The following is a 16,942-nucleotide window of genomic DNA, read 5'->3' as shown; positions in this document are numbered from 1 at the left end:
TACCGCCTGTTTCAGCTGACACTGCGCTCTTCTATTCGGCATGTGAATCCAGTTCAGTACAAGTTCACTGTACTCATTCACTCACTTCTTTCTAGTGCGTCCGTCTTTTGGGCTAGTTGGGCATAAATCGCTCGTGTAGCAATCAAGAACACTGACGCACTGAAGCATACGTGACAATGCAGTCATGTTTGAGTCAGTGTGTCGTTATAGTTGAGCACTGCAAAAAGAAATTATCTGTTTGCAACGTGTACCCTGTGTGCAGTGCATAGCAGGACCTGCATCATGCAAGACCTATGCGTGTAGCAGCGTATACCACGATTGCTTCGATGCCCGCTTAAGAAGCAGCAAGTACTGAGTCAATGAAACTGTAATTGATTTTTTATCTCACTTTTTGCTTATGGAAAGTGTAGATGGTGTGAGTGCATTGTGGGGAAGGTGAAAAGGTGTCGTCAGTGTTTTGTGCAGTCAGTATGCTTAAACTGCTGGAATCCCTTCAGCTTCTACTAAAATGTTTCTTGCTGCGATACTATAAATTGTAGTCAGGACAAAGATCTACTCAAAACCAAGTTACTAATGCATCTGCGCAGAATGTGTTTGATTAACAAGTTAACGCTTCCACAACAACAATATGCCGATGCACAGCATATGTGCTTACAATAAATACATTCCGTAAAGGTGAACGACTGGGATCAAACTTTGTAGTAGCACCGTAAAAAGTGCTGCCATGCGTATCAGCCACAACGAAACTGCTGGACGTCCAACCTTCTTCCTTGGAGGCACTTCTATAAAGACTGTTCGGGCCCTTCCCATTCTGGGTGTAGCATTTAGCTGTTCTCTCAACTTTTCCGCATATGTCACCAGCACTGTATGTAAGCACCGGCCCTTTCTTGGGTTTGTGTCGCGTGTCTCCCTTCCCTGATGACCTAAGGTTTTCCGAGCAGTCTACACTTCTATCATTCTGTCACGACTTTAGTACTGCTCATCAGTATAGTTCCCGTACCAAACTAGCGACGCTAACAAACTCAAGCTTGTTCAGCACCGGACAATACGCACCCTTTACTCCCGTCTTTTCGGTTGTCACAAGCTCATGCCAGCCTTCTAGGATTGCCTCAAACCCCTCAAGTAGCACAACCTGCAATACCAGCGCAACATTGCACTAGTCTATACTGTAGGGTGCTTGACGACTCTCTGGACAGCACTAATATTTCTTCAGTTCGTCTGAACAAGTGGTCAGCACAGTCTGAGCCCTCATCGCGCCTCTATGGCCCGACACCACAACTCCATGATTATATCTGGCATGCAGAGCTTTCTCTCCACCCCCCTGGCGATTTGGATTCTCCTTCCTTGGAACCAGACTGAATTGGCACTCGTGTGTGTTGTGCACCTGTGAAATGTGTGCGTGTGTGCCGTGCTGTGTTATTGAGCAAGTGTGTGTGCACATGGAGAGGAAGGAAGTGTCTTCTGCATCCCAAATTCCTGCTCTAGATGGCTGGTTATCAGATGCTCTAACATACAGGCATCAGCCTTCTTTTTAGTCTAGTGTGCCAAGTTACCACTAAGATTATTATTGTTGTTATTATTATTATTGTTATTATTAGAATCATCACTTTGACCACGTTGATTGTGTTGAAGCCAGCGTGACACATAATTCAAAATATTTCTGGAGCTTTGTGGGCTCTCCCTTCTAAAAAGACTGCCAAAGATGTACGTCTTCTTCATGGAAATAGTGGTGTTGTCTCGAACACTGCTGATGCCTTTGCAGAACATTTCTGTTTGCTATATGGTGTGAAATATGCTTCAAGTAACCTTCCTTCTCAGTCTGGCGCAGTGTATGCTAACAGTCAATGAAAACCTCGTTTCCAAGTATATGAAGTGCCTTAAACTTTGCCTTAAACTTTCCCTTTCTTGTGGTGCTGATGGTATTTCCTCCGCAGAGCTTAACCCTTTGAGACGCTGTCTACACAATTGGGCACAGCAGGAGCGTGCATCAATAGCAAAAGCACTGATGAAAGTAATGGTATTTAAAATGTGTTTCATGCATCTTGAAACACTTATTATTGGAACTGTGCTGCAATTTTGAATAACGTGCAGAATGTTTTAACAAAATGAGTGGGAAGGTAGACGGCTGGGTGTTGTTACTCTGTGTCAGTACGTTGTATGTAGCGAGTTCACTTCTTTCATTGTTTTTTACAATGTCGTGCACCAGGCATAATTGTCAAGTGGCTGGATAAGTGCTTTTCAAGCTTTTCAAAACACGATATAGTACATGTTCTCATATTTTGTGTTCCTGTAGTGAGTTTTCGCATGGAGTCGAAATTTTGTAAACTTGACAAAACTCGCTAAACAATTGAAAATTCTTAATATTTGCTGCAACTGTACACTTTCTACGATTCTGAGTATGCAAGAGATGTGGTGAAAGCAACTTTTCAATCAACGGGATAAAGTGGTGTCTGAAAGGGTTAAGACGTATGGAAGCATACTTGTTCCTCATTCTCACAAGCATCTTCAATAGTTCCCTAAAGTCTAGTACCTCTTCTAGCACTCGGAAGGTAGCATGAGCATTGCCCATGCACAAATCAGGTGCTGGATGTGCAGTTACTAACTGCCGACCTATATCTATCCTCTTCAGTGCGTCAGGTGTTTGAATCGATATGGGATTTCTCGCTTTCTGTTAGTGCTGAGAGCATTTTAATAAATGAACAGCATGACTTTGTGTGCCGACAACTTAAAAACTATTTCAGACTGTCAACAGTGTTCACCACTGCATCGACTTCCAAAAAGACATTTTTTCACTCTCAAACTGGTGCAGAAAAAATAAGTATTCTTAAATGCTTCCAACACTATGGAATTAAGTTATATGCACAAAACGCACCATGTGAAATTTTGATACACCCTACGTGATGCACCACTCCTTAGGGTCCCTGTCAGAGGGAACCACCCAGGAATAAACCGCGCAACGGTTTCTGCAATAATAAAGTTTCTCCTCCTCCTCCTCCTCCTTAGGGTCGATGAAATGAAAGATCTTGGTGTGTACTTCGACAAAATGCTAAGCTTCTCTTCACATATATAATTACACAAGATGCCCTTCACGCTCTTGGAATTGCTTGCCGTATATTGCATGATTTCCACTCACCTGTTGTGTTTCTGAAATTCTGCTGTGTGCCTCCAACTACTAGAGTATGCCTCTGTAGGAGGGGGGTGCAATGAGCAAATCTAATTCTGACCTCATTGAACGCATCCAGAATAAAATGATGTCTATCTTCAAGCACCATTTTTGCCATTCTGGCAACCACAGTTGAGCCTTCTCAAATATACTTCAACTCGCACCTCTAGATTCAAGTCTTAATTAATCGCACCTTTTGTTCCTGTATAAGGTGGTCCATGACATTATACATTCCTTAAAGCTCGTTAAGTGCACCAGTACAAAGGCTCTCTAGCTGTTCCTGGGCACTACAATGAAAATTTGAATGATTGATTATTATCGTAGTATAAAATTGTGCTTTTTAAGTATGTACTAGTATACTATTTTAGTGCAGTAGCTTTTGTGCAATTAAAAAAAGGGCATGAATTAAGAAGAGAGAGAGAAAATGATAAATGAAAGGTAGGGAGGTTAGGAGGCACGATGGATGCTGACCTTGTTAGAGAAGGACGCCTGTGGTCGTCGTTCTGGCATGAATTAGGAAAGTGCAATAATATGCTATGTGCCTGATCATATGCATTGTGCTATTAATTTCTTCTGCGTTTTAATAATGGCTGGCTACTGTATGCAGTTTTGTGCAATAAAATATGCCACAGCAATTATTGCGTGCCTCGCAGAACAAATTGAATATATCTTTCTCAGTCAAGACATCATAGCAGGCTGAAAACAATAAACTGCAATTTTTCTTTTTGTGGTGATGAAGTGTATAAATTGTGAAAATAACCTGTTTATATATTTCTTATACTATGCAAATGAGCTGCTCCCACACATGCAAATAAGTGCTTCAATAGTACAACTTGGCAAAGGGCAACGAAAGACTCCTATTAAAACCCTCTAATTCTCAAGCTTGTATTATCTGATGGTATGTCATTTCATTAATGTAAAGAAAGGCAAACTTGATATGTGGAAACCAGTTACAATAGAACGTGGCCCTTACACTGTGAAAATGTTTTGTAGCAATAAACTCAATGTGAAGGCCTCCACATGCGGTGTTGATGCATCAAAACAACCTAGAATAATAGAGGTGCTCCATGGGCTAGATTTGGCAGAATCAAGAATTGGGGGGAGACAAGATGCGAATTACATACATTTTAGCTATTCTAGTTTTTTTTTTTTTTTTTTGAGTGCTACAGGTGTTTCAATTCTGTTTTGCTGATTTTCTCAGAAGCCACTTTTTCACGTTTCTCTCATGCACCAACAAGCATAATTATATTGACACGGATGCTTTATCTGTATCCGGTTACCGTATTTCACCGGCTAAAAAATGTTAAAACGTTATCGCTCGGTGCAGGATGCGCCTGAACGTATCGGAAGTTTCGCGAATGTTATCGATGGTTCTGTCTGTTGTCGACGAACCTTGCTAATCTGATTGCATACGCGACACGAATTGTGTTGTAGTTTCTGGAAGGCGCGCGGGCACCAGCGAATAGGCTGTAACTTTCGACGACTGACGTATGCAAGCCGACGCGCTTGACCAGCAGATGAGATTTTCTACGATTGCCGACATTGCTCGCCGCTATCGTTGCGATTGAGCCGGCACTATTTATTTACCGTCACTACTACGTGGCAATATTTCCAACACAGATTTTTTTCAGTTATACCATTGCACGCCTAATTCTTACATAGTTGGCTGTGCAATAAGCTACCAAAAAATGAAATGGTACAACAGTTTCTGATATATGGCATCGTCGTGCAGGTGTTTGCAAAGCGATCTTGCAGACAGACGACGCGCGAGCGCTGATGTCGATATTTTGTACACTATTGTTACTTCAAAAATAAAAACGAACTGTTGCGGCAGGTGTATATTCATTATGCAAACGTATTTTTTGTATCTAAAAGCACATACAGATCACAACCTTATTGTTTCAAGCTTAGTTTACAGCAGGCTGTTTTAGGCCGGACTTTGACGGATGAAGACGGAATAGTCCAGCAACAGTGCGCCGCAGCCGAGGAGCGAGCTTCGGCGCGCGTCGGAAGTTGTCTCCAGTGGTTGCGCGCCCTTTCCCTCCAGCCGAAGCGAAGCGACGCGTTCGCTTGCCAGCGCGCGCCGAAGCTTTCGGCGCGTGCCAGTGGTTGGGGCATAAGGTGTTCCCGATTCTATTTGCGATTACCTTAGTAAATACTTTGTAGGCAATGGACAGTAAGCTGATCGGTCTATAATTTTTCAAGTCTTTGGCATCCCCTTTATTATGGATTAAGATTATGTTGGCATTTTTCCAAGATTCCGATACGCTTGAAGTCATGAGGCATTGCGTATACAGGGTGGCCAGTTTTTCTAGAACAATCTGCCCACCATCCTTCAACAAATCTGCTGTTACCTGATCCTCCCCAGCTGCCTTCCCCCTTTGCATAGCTCCCAAAGCTTTCTTTATTTCGGCGTTACTAGCAGGATGTCAAATTCCTCTGAACTATTCCCTCTTCCATTATCGCCATGGGTGCCACTGGTATTGTATAAATCTCTACAGAACTCCTCAGCCACTTGAACTATCTTATCCACATTACTAATGATATTGCCAGCTTTGTCTCTTAACGCATACATCTGATTCTTGCCTGTTTCTAGTTTCTTCACTGCTTTTAGGCTTCCTCCGTTCCCGAGAGCATGCTCAATTCTATCTATATTACGCTTCCTTATGTCAGCTATCTTATGCTTGTTGATCAGCTTGGAAAGTTCTGGCAGTTCTATCCTAGCTGTAGGGTTAGAGGCTTTATTACATTGGCGTTTCTTGATCAGATCTTTCGTCTCCTGCGATAGCTTATTGGTATCCTGTCTAACGGAGTTGCCATCGACTTCTATTGCACACTCCTTAATGATGCCCATAAGATTGTCGTTCATTGCTTCAACACTAAGGTCCTCATTCTGAGTTAAAGCCGAATACCTGTTCTGTAGCTTCATCCGGAATACCTCTAGTTTCCCTCTTACCGCTAACTCATCGATTGGCTTCTTATGTACCAGTTTCTTCCGTTCCCTCCTCAAGTCTAGGCTAATTCGAGATCTTACCATCCTATGGTCACTGCAGCGCACCTTGCCGAGCATGTCCACATCTTGTATGATGCCAAGGTTAGCGCAAAGTATGAAGTCTGTTTCATTGCTAGTCTCGCCATTTGGGCTCCTCCACGTCCACTTCCGGTTATCCCGCTTGCAGAAGAAGGTATTCATTATCCGCAAACTCTACTAATAACTTTCCCCTGCTATTCCTATAACCTATGCCATATTCCTCCACTGGCTTGTCTCCAGCCTACTTCTTGCCTACCCTGGCATTGAAGTCACCCATCAGTATAGTGTATTTTGTTTTGACTTTACCTATCGCCGATTCCATGTCTTCATAGAAGCTTTCAACTTGCTAGTCATCATGACTGGATGTAGGTGCCTAGATTTGTATGACCTTCAATTTATACCTCTTATTAAGGGGGGACACTGTACTTCAAATAATGTCCATGACGTCTTCTATCAATATTCATGAAACTTTCTATTCTTGTTAAGACTTTTGTGCTGATTTCAAATATGTAATTATTTTTCCAATAGGCCATTTAGTTCTGAAGGTAAATGAAATTCATTGTTCATAATCTGCACAAACAATAGGGGAAAAAAAATGCGCTACAAAATTCATATTGGCACATGCCTGGGTACTAGAAAACATAAGGAACACAATGGTAGGAATACTATTTTGATACAACAAATATTAGTAATTTTATAGCAATTCAATCTTTACTGTTCGAATTGTGGCTACCCCACTATCTGATCTAAAGCAGAATTGAAAATTTTTAAAGCATAAATTCCAAAATCTGACCCTACCACTGTGTACCTTGCACACTCAGCTACAAGCCAAAACAAAAATTATGGCTCTATCTGCTTTGAAGGCAGAGATATCGCCGCGGCAAATCAGCAACAAGTCAAAAGTCGGTGTTTTGAGAAAACGAGAAAAAAGGAATACATTCACTTTTAATCAAAAGTACAGAAATAATTTTGCATTATTTTGCAGTGAAAGTGGCAAAAAGCCACCAGGAATATAGTCACTCTGACCACGGCCACCCAAATGCGGCAAAAACATCGTTATTTAGCGCCGTTCGCCGATTCCCGGTGGCTTGCATCGCGCGCGCGGCAAGGTTGTCGTTCACGCGGGTCGAGCTCCGCGCCGACGCGATATCGCCGCAACACGCGCAAGTGATAACGATCTTTATGGCGAGGCCAGATTACCGTTCGCTTTTGCCTCCTGCGACGCTGCCGCCGCACACCTTGCACTTGACAAACGACATCAGTGCATTCACGGAGTCCTACTGAGGATAGCGAAGCCTGCCTCGGCGTCGACTGGCGCGGCTGCAACGCCGTCGGCGCTAGTGAGCAAATCCGACACCCGCTTTGTTGCTGGCGTTGACGCAAGAACTCGAAGTTTTTTTGAGCATTCATCACCCTCTGCAACAAATCCGCACGCTGCAACATTGCAGTGTCACGCCGAACGCGGCCGCTGTCTGTAATGATTTCACTCATTTGTGAGCTGGCTAAGCCTACTTCGGCATCGTCCGCGGTTTCGGCATCATTTGCGGTTGGCGGCGAGCTACTCTCGATGCTTTCAGAAGGAATGGAGCGCTTTTGAAAGTTATAAGCTGATCGCTTCTTCTTTTTGCCGAACTTGTGCCTCGTGGCGAACTTTCCCGGTGGATCGGACATCGTTGGGCATGTGCCAACAAACCTACGAGACGCGCGGTCGCGTCGCCTCCGGAGTGGAGCAGACGATGGGAACCTCGCGCAGCCAACCACAGCACGCGTTTTTGGTCACGTGCGCTAGTCAACGACTCGGATCGCGCGTTCGGTATTTTTTCCTCCCCGGATTTCAACGTCACTGGCGTACCGACGGAGTCACTTTTGGCGGGAAATTAAAGAAGGAAGGCTCCTCTTTCCAACGAGACCAAGATGGCTGAGATCGCGCGCATAGAAAAAGAGCTACGCGCCGCGATAAAAAGGGCTGTTTTTGCGCGGAATTCAGCTCACAGTGATGTTATAAATTGATATTGCGGACGAAATACTCTTCCCTGAGATTCGAGACTTGGTGAATTAAAGGAATATTAGCTGTAGATATTGAAAATTTCATTTTCAAAAAATCGATTTTTTCGTGATTTTTTCGCCGCAAAGACCCGTGTCCCCCCTTAAGTTTCATAACAAGACCTGCCACTCTCTCATTAATGCTATCGAATTCCTGTATGTTACCACCTATATCCTTATTAATCAGGAATCCGACTCCTAGTTCTCGTCTCTCCACTAAGCCTCGGTAGCACAGGACGTGCCCGCTTCTTAGCACTGTATATGCTTCATTTGTCCTCCTAACCTCACTCAGCCCTATTATATCCCATTCAATGCCCGCTAATTCCTCTAATAGCACTGCTAGACTAGCCTCACTAGTTAACGTTCTAGCGTTAAACGTTGCCAGGTTCAGATTCCAATGGCAGCCTGTTCGGATCCAGATTCTTAGCACCCTCTGCTGCGTCACAGGTCTAATCGCCCCCATCGTCAGTCGCAGATGCTGGGAACCGAGGGCCGGGGTTTGAGTGCTGTATTCGTATAAGAGGTATAACATAAACGTAGCGACACGCAAAGGCTACTGCAACATTATATTTGCTGCTAATCCAGCCATCTGTCGCATAAACCATGAAATAACGAAGGCAACCACCACTGCCCCTACCGAGGCGTTGTTGAGTCGGCTGTTCCGTGAATGGGCTTGTCATGCAGCCTCGTCAAAATAAAGATAGGGATGTGATCATGACACCTAGATGTTTTAACACGGTAGGTTTAGAGAGCGCACTCGAAGGAAAACTCATTTATGTCAAGATTAGAAAAGAATGACCGCTTTATTACTCATTTAATTCAGAAAAAATTCGTTAAATTGAGTTCGGCCAAGTTTGTTTCGTTAAATCAGGTTGATGATAACACTGAACTCTATGGGTACCTGCCGGGGAACGTTAATTTCTTCGTTAGATCGGGAACTTCATAAAACCAGGTTTCGTTAGATCGAGTTTTAACTGTATTTCATCAGACTTGGTCAGTGACGGTGATTCTCTCTTTATTCCCCCAATTAGTGAGGCAGTTGCACCACACTTCGCTCTGTCTGCACCATGCCACACAAAGACAGATTGTCTGCGCCAGAATATCTCGCAAAATGAAAAGATGTACAGTAGAACCCCGCTGTTACGTTCCTCACTGCTGCGTTTTCCCGGCTGCTACGTCGTTTTCATCCGGTCCCGGCATAGCTTCCATAGGATCCAATGTATAAGGAACCCCTCTGTTATGTAGTAGCTGTGAAAACGTTCCCGCATGATGTGTCGCAACCCGAACCCGCCTGGGCTAAAGTAGGCAACGCGCTCCAACCACTACTTTGGTTTTTGACGAGTTTTGACCGGGCTTGGCTATGGAACTGGCTGTAAGAAGCCGCACGCCAGTTCGAGAGGCCGCCAATAGATGGCCATACGTGAAAAATGCTCTCACTATCACTGTGATTACGGTCACCGCATGGTTTGTTGGACGGGTCGGCTCATGGAGGAAGGAAACTCAGGAGAGGCCCTGACGTCACTCTTTGTGAAGCTATAGCTAAAGGGAAGCCGGAAGTTGGCGTTGCTCATGGTGTTGCTCCGCCTATCGGGCCAGCTCTCCTCTCTTTTTTACATTTCTCGCGAAACCACGCCGCGCTGCGCGCAACCGGGCTGCTCGGTCGCGCGCGCTCCGCAGCAATACTAAACAATCGTTAGCACATTAGCATGATTACGCCAAAGAGGGCAAAATTTCCCGCGGATATTCCTTCGTCCGTTGCCATTGCCGTGGCGCGGTGACGACAAGGAGCACGAGCCGCATGATGCCGGGGAGTTGCCAAATCCTAGCTTAGCAGAAGCCGTCGCGGCTCTGGACCTCCTCCACAGGTACGTCGCACCTCACAGCGACGCTGACAGCAATGCGGCCTTCCAGGCTATTGAGAAACGTGTGGTGATTTCTAGCGAGCGAAAGAAACGGCAAGTAACCATTCTAGACTTTTTAAAGTTCTAAACGCACTCTGTGGAAATAAATTGTCTATAGTTGAAGCTGCACTTTTTTCATTCATTTTCGGAGCTTTCCTCACTGTTGCGTTTTCCCGGCTGTTACGTTTTTTTTCCTCGGTCCGGTGAAAAACGTATGAACGGGGTTCCACTGTATACAGCTGTGCTCAAAATTCACATTAGGGAGTATTGCAATCGTTAGTTACATTTTTTTTTCTTTTATAAATCGGGGGCACATTAGGTTCAGGTGCACTTTTATTTTCTTACATTTAATTCGAAAAAATTGGGTACACGTTAGAATCAGGTAAATATGGTACTCATGTGGCATAGGGCAAGCAGGCAGTTGGTCAACACCAAGATCCTGCTCAACTCAACCCTACTGTAATGCCTATGACTCTTGCTAGTCTAAAAGCAGCAGAACTTTGGTCCTGTAGGGACGCGAAATGTGAAGATATGCACACTACAGATTATTGTCTAGCACCATTGTGTCGAGACACCTTTGCAGCAAAGGATGGGGACAAGCAATCAGCTTCATTACTATGAATACACATTTAAAAAAATGCAGCTCATGACGCCATGCTGCTGTACTAACAAAGCACAAATGAGCCTTATACACAAAGATCTCAAGTACTCACCCCCTTGACGTCATCAAAAGTGACGTCAATGTCCTCAGGCATCACTTCATTCGTTGTGCCAATCAAAACTCTCCTAAAAGGACCCCCTGGAAAGGAAAAAAACAAGAAACTACAAATTGATGCTGCAACACAGTGTATGTATGTAGAATTCTAACACTGCAAAACATAGCTACTGCAGTCCACTGTTATACAGTCGACTCCTATTAATTCGACGCTTGCAGGACCACAAGGTTTGGTCAAACCATCCGAAAGGTCGACTTAACAAACAGCGGCAAAAAGAACAAACTCAAATACTTTTTATCGCTCAAAGTAGATTGTATTGTATTTCTGCTTTTTGCTTTCAAAGAGTGAGTGAAGACTTACGCAATGACGAGTGCCAACATGCTTAAATGCCGACTCAGCATTGCACTGAAGGTAAAAGTTAAGTACAACAGCTTCCCGCCTAGGCCAGCAGCACTGCCTGCTAAATTTCTTGTCTTCAACTCTCAGCAACTGCTACACTCACGCGGTGACGCGGGTGGGGGTCGAATTAACGAAAGTGGTATGCTTTCACATTCAAGCTAAACAAAATTTTCTTTCGTCGCAATGCATGTTTCTCGCCGGAAGATTCAAATTAAGCAAAAAGTCAAACTAACCATGGCCAACTTAACAAGGGTCAACTGTATTAAGTACGCAACAATTTATAATTGTCACTTCCTCTTGTCCTGCCATCTATACGCCGTTTTTCTATTTAACCGACAGCTTGAACCACCTGTGTTAAGCGCCCAAGTCTATGAACCCTGAATAAAAACAGTTCCACTTCTGCTTTCAACTCAGCTGGTCCCGTGCCCAACATTCTCCAACAACAATGCAACGTAACACCGACAAGATTACAAGACTTCAGCCTCAAAGTTACCACTCATCGCAAACAACGGCGAGCAAACTCAATAGATTTGGTCAAAAATGAATTGTGCATAATTTAGCAAAGCTAGCGATTAAATTGTTTCATGCCTGTACCAAAATTGCATGCACATGGTTTGGACTGTGTGAAATTAGCATATTCATTTTTAACTATGGACTTTCCCTTCTGGTTTTCTTTTTCTCTGCAGGCACTTCTAATGAAAATGGTGAACTTGGTTTGTTTTGTAATAATTGATAGCAATGTTTAGATGTTAACTATTTAACCCTTTCAGGGTCGACTTTTTTAATTGCAGATTTAAATTCTTCAGAGGGACCTGTTTCGAAAAAATTCATCTTAATTTTTCTAGAGTGACTGTAAAGTGAGAAAAAGTATTTTGCATTGGTATATATGTACTGGTTATTCATGAATAACAACAATAACAAAAGAAAATAAACTTATAAGAATTAAAAATTTGATGTATTGTTATACGCATAGTTCAAGGCTTAGAAAATGAGCACATGAGAATATTTCGCTACTCTCAAATGTTCCTGCTCTTACATTAATATTTACGTTCACAGCATAATCGAACTACGTATGTGAGTGCACTCAAGAAAACTGTGTGGTTGCGTGCCCGTCAAAGAAGCAAAATGTGTGTCAAACTTCCACTGATCTTCGTGTTATCACGAACCAGGGGTGACTAGTTTTCAGGAGTCTAAAAAAAGAAAGAAAGGAGACGCATGCACGGCGGCGTTTTTCGTATGCGCACCCCTGCGAGCAATCAACGAGCGAATAACAGGCGGTCACCCTTTGAGCGATTAGGAACGAGATAGCCATCAGTTTTGCAAGCGCAAGAAGTCGAAACCACCCATACAACAAAACCCAAACTAATCGCCACCCACCCCGGCATGCGCCAATGCGCAAGCGGTAGTATGTAGACACGCTGGAGCATGCATACTAGCTCGAAAACAAACCATGCAACGAAAAACAAGCGAGGGAGGAGCGAGAAAAAAATTTTCTGTATTCCCGCATAGAGGCAGCACATGCCAGGAAAGAAAAAATTAGAAAATTGGCGTGCTTTTTAAACATACGGACGGTGCCGTAAATATACGGCATCAACCATTTTGGACTTGTTCACAGCGCCGTATATTTAAGTCATTGACCCTGAAAGGGTTAAGAAATGTATTTTCATTGTTCAATATTCAAAACGAACTGATCATTCAAGTGCAAAAAAAAAAAAATCTCTTTTCTTGTAGGCGAATTTGCTGCACAACTATTGCTGTTTCTGTGCTGCTCGTGTCATGTGCTGCTAGAGATTGAGCCAGGCTACTTGCTTTTGCATCGGCGCCATGACAACAATGTACAGTCGATTGAGGATATATCAAACTCGAAGGACATTGTAAGACAGTTTGTTATACAGTCGAACCCGTTTATAATGAACTCTATAGTTCCGCAAAAAGTGGTCGTTATATCAGTAGAACTTCACTTTGGCCTAGTTGGTATTTACTGCATATCATATTGACTGCAAATAAAGACGGGGACAGAGGGAGAGAACACATAAACACTGTTTATGTGTTCTCTCCCTCTGTCCCTGCCTTCTTTTGCGGTCAATATGATATGCAGTTATATCAGTAGTTCATTATGAATTCTCCCTTAAAAACGCTCAAGAATTAACCGCATTGAAACTGGTGTCAGCAGTTACGATTCAGCAGCACTTTGGTCTGAAAACCAGTTATTTTTGTTCCCAGTGCATTCCCACACCTAGCTGCAAGCTTCCGTCAGAAAAGTGCATCTAGGGAACAAAATGCAGCGTCGTATAGCTCTTTTAAAATGGCACCCAGTTCCGATCACCTGTCACTTCGAAACTGCAAGCGCAGCCGCCATTTTTTATTCGAGAGCTTGTGATACATTTTACTAATAACGGGACATGACTGTATTCTGCAGAAGAGAGTGAAGCGTCTGAGTTGGTCGGAAGTGTAAACTTCGGTAACTACTGAGGCATGGCGCCACTCTGCAAAGGTATCGAAGATACCGTTTCAGCATTGCGAGTGCGCGTCAGCCACACAAGAGCCCGCATCCCATGCCCGGCACCATTCAGTGAAAAGATTGAGTATCATCCGTGCTTTCTTGTGGAACACGTTTCGCACCAGGAGGTGTTCTGCGTTCTTGAAGCAGAGTGGCAATCTGCTCCTGCCGATAACAAATGCCTACAGTTCGCAGGAGCCATCCATGTGCGCAGCAGGCAGAACAGCTCATCTTTTCTCTATAGCATGTACTGCCTTTCAGATTCAATCTTTTTTTTGTTAGCGTTTGCTAAAACAGTGCAGTTTAATTCAAATTTGTCGGCACCAAACGGTTCAGTCAACACGAGAAATGATAGCGTCTCAGTAAGGAGAAGTGTTCTTGCAGGAGCATGGCACAGCTCCAGCGCTCAATATACTACTTATTGAATGTGGCGCTGAACAGGAGTTTGATGTACACGTAGTACATTGCTACCATACCTTTGCATGGATTTTCAAGGAGATTTTACAACTGTTCGATATTGACAATTACTCAATATATCAGCCTGATATATCCAGGATCAACTGTATTGTCAAATAAAGAAATAAAGACTTTCAACGCCATGACTTGATGCAGTTTATGTAGCCTGAAGCCGCAACCAAATGCATCTTTCCTATGTGTCCTCAGCATGCCACTCCCCATCATCAGTTTCTCCATTTTATACTGCGCAATGAGTGTGGCCGCCTACTTTCAGCCAAACCTAAAGTTTATATATGGTTAACAAATACTGTTGATTATGCATCACAAGCATTTCGGGCTATGAGGAACCAATGAATAAATTTTATGTGGGAAGGGATGCCTCTGTGGCTCATGCTGTAGTGCAAGAAGATGAAGGAGTCGTGGGGGTCTCAAACATGCTCCTGGGACAAAGGAATAACAACACAGTAGTGCAGACAATCACAAGGGCATTTATTGCACCTTTTATTCACCAATCTATAGCCAGCCGAATTGCCAATAGAACAAGCCAATGGGGACAACTAATCTAGGAAGTCCGACTCACTGCAATTAGATATCGATCGAATATGTTTGTCCCCATGCTGGACACCAACGCCTAGTCGTTCGCGTATATGTTCATACATACGGTGGCATGTTCGAACGAGGCCTCGCAAGACGGTCTCACAGAAGCATGAATCAGTGCACGCACAGAATGTCCGCGCCACCTTCCGACCCCGAGCCAAAGAGGAGCAGACTTCTCCCTTATGCTCTCACGTAACCCCACCGTTAGGTGGCGTTAGCAACGTAACACTCGCGCCAGCTCTCATAGTACTCTGCAACCACACCGACCGCCGCCGTAAAGCCATGCACTGATGCCAGATTACAGGAGACAGGAGCCATGCGGGGAAGACCACATCAAGGGACGTGTGAGAGTCCCCACAGGGTATAGGTGGCTATAGTACTAAGTGTCATTACTGCAGGGCACGAAATGGATGGTGTTGGTACCGGAGTGTCGGTACTGTGTCGGAGTTGCATTGCAGAATGTGGTGAGCCTAGTATGCCTAGACATTCCTGTCTACACTGCCAGTGTGATATGCAGGACAATAAATCACACACATTCTAGCAGGGCGCTAGAATGTGTGTGAAGCAGGGCGCTAGCAGGACACAAATTGAAAAAAAATAACTAAGTTGTTAATTCTGCAGCAACTAACCCCCAAGTGAAATTACTGGGGTAAATAACCAAAATGCTCCCAAAAATATATATGGTTACAGGATCATACGTATCTTGTACATCAAGCTTTATGCCCAATAGCAGATAAAAAAAGAAAGAAAACTTTCCCTAGCATGACTTTTTCTTCCGTCATGGCTGCATCAAAGTACTGCATTCAGATGCATCCTCTAAAGCAACATGCAACTAATTTTCATGGTCAGCTGAAAAAATTTTAATGCAACAGTATAAACCGTAGCACATACCCTTTGACTTGCTATTGAACATTCATCCTTTATGCTTGCATGAGCTAATAGGCATAGATTCTAGTGTATCCCAAAAAATCTCAAGTTAAGTGGCTTGACAAACTGCACTTTCACTGGCTGCAAAAAAAAAAAAAGAAGCAGCGAATGAAAAGAAAGAAAAGAGAAGTGTTTTCCTGGTACCAGAGAGCTCACCCATGAAGGAAAAAAGGATTGCCAGGATCAAGATGATGCCCAACAGGTCACGAAAGATGTTGAACACTCGGAGCTTGGTGCTTGTGCGGGCCTTGGGGTCGCACGCCATATAGCCCTCAGCAAAGGCAACCTGCACAGAATTCACTCCATCGCAATTTCCTCTCCTCCATTTTGTGGCTTCAATGAACCATACACCAGCTGCTAAACTAACAGTATAAACATATGCAGGCTACTGAAAAGTTAGCCGATCTCGGCTATGACCATGTGATAATAGGTAGTATTCAACCAGAGTAAGCAAAATCAATAATAGATAAATTTCAAAAGCTGGCTTTCTTTGCAATCTATTTTTCCCTTTAACCATGTAGTTGCAAGGCAAGATGTGAAAACATGAAAAGCGGATGAATAAAGTACCCACCCTAAGTCTCTGCTGCTCCTCCTGGGTCAGGTTTTCATCGGACAGAAGCGTCTTCAGACGCTCATTGTGCTCAGCTTCTGAGTGAACTTTCTGCTTGTCCTGCCAACAATGAAACAGGACTTCAGTAGATTGAAATAACACAGACCTAGGAAAATGTTAATATCATCCGAAATCTGTACAATTCAGAACAGTGCCAAAGTGAAGGGAGGATATTTGTGTTTACTTATGATGGTTGCTTTGAGCTAAAAATGTCCTTGATGGTTTACTGGACCTTTATTCCGTAATTATTGTAGACAACACCCTTATGGAAATCAGAAAACTTCTTGTTCTTTTATTTCCCTATGCCCCCAGTGCTCAGTGCACGGCACACAGTGTCAAAGGCAATTCGGGTTTTGGTCATCAGTGACACTCGCACTGAGGTCGTTCTACAACCTCAGTAAGGTGCGGTGTGTGGTGTGGAAGGCTGCTCGGCTAGTTGGAAAGGTCCCTGCTGTTTCCCCTGCCAAGAAGGGGTGTTTTGTAATGTCACAGCAAAAACTCAGACCCACGTGAAGTCTACATCAGCCCCTTTGGCCCCAACAAGATGTTATATTGTCGTCACGTAAAGCAAACTTCTTGCAGCGGTGGCGCAGAGGTAG

General features: G+C 43.8%; 1 protein-coding gene across 5 annotated transcripts in view; it reads right to left on the bottom strand.

The window, feature by feature from the left end:
- The window catches only part of YME1L (ATP-dependent zinc metalloprotease YME1L), a 156,842-nt gene that overhangs the window by 97,488 nt on the left and 42,412 nt on the right, over positions 1 to 16,942 (bottom strand). For 4 of the 5 annotated variants that reach the window (XR_012828390.1, XM_075691602.1, XM_075691599.1 and 1 more), the window contains 3 exons: positions 16,305 to 16,403; positions 15,878 to 16,019; positions 10,852 to 10,937 (listed from right to left, as the gene is read on the bottom strand). Coding sequence is in view for 4 of the 5 variants with exons in the window: in XM_075691602.1 (XP_075547717.1) it covers positions 10,852 to 10,937; positions 15,878 to 16,019; positions 16,305 to 16,403 (327 nt within the window). In the remaining variant the exon portion in view is untranslated. The remainder of the gene's footprint in view (positions 1 to 10,851; positions 10,938 to 15,877; positions 16,020 to 16,304; positions 16,404 to 16,942) is intronic. The other variant, XM_075691600.1, reaches the window with a different exon arrangement.

This window comes from Dermacentor variabilis, chromosome 5, assembly GCF_050947875.1.
Source record: "Dermacentor variabilis isolate Ectoservices chromosome 5, ASM5094787v1, whole genome shotgun sequence".
Lineage (NCBI taxonomy): Eukaryota > Metazoa > Arthropoda > Arachnida > Ixodida > Ixodidae > Dermacentor > Dermacentor variabilis.
Note: the sequence above shows the minus strand (reverse complement) of the source record. Positions and strands in the feature narration are given on the sequence as shown.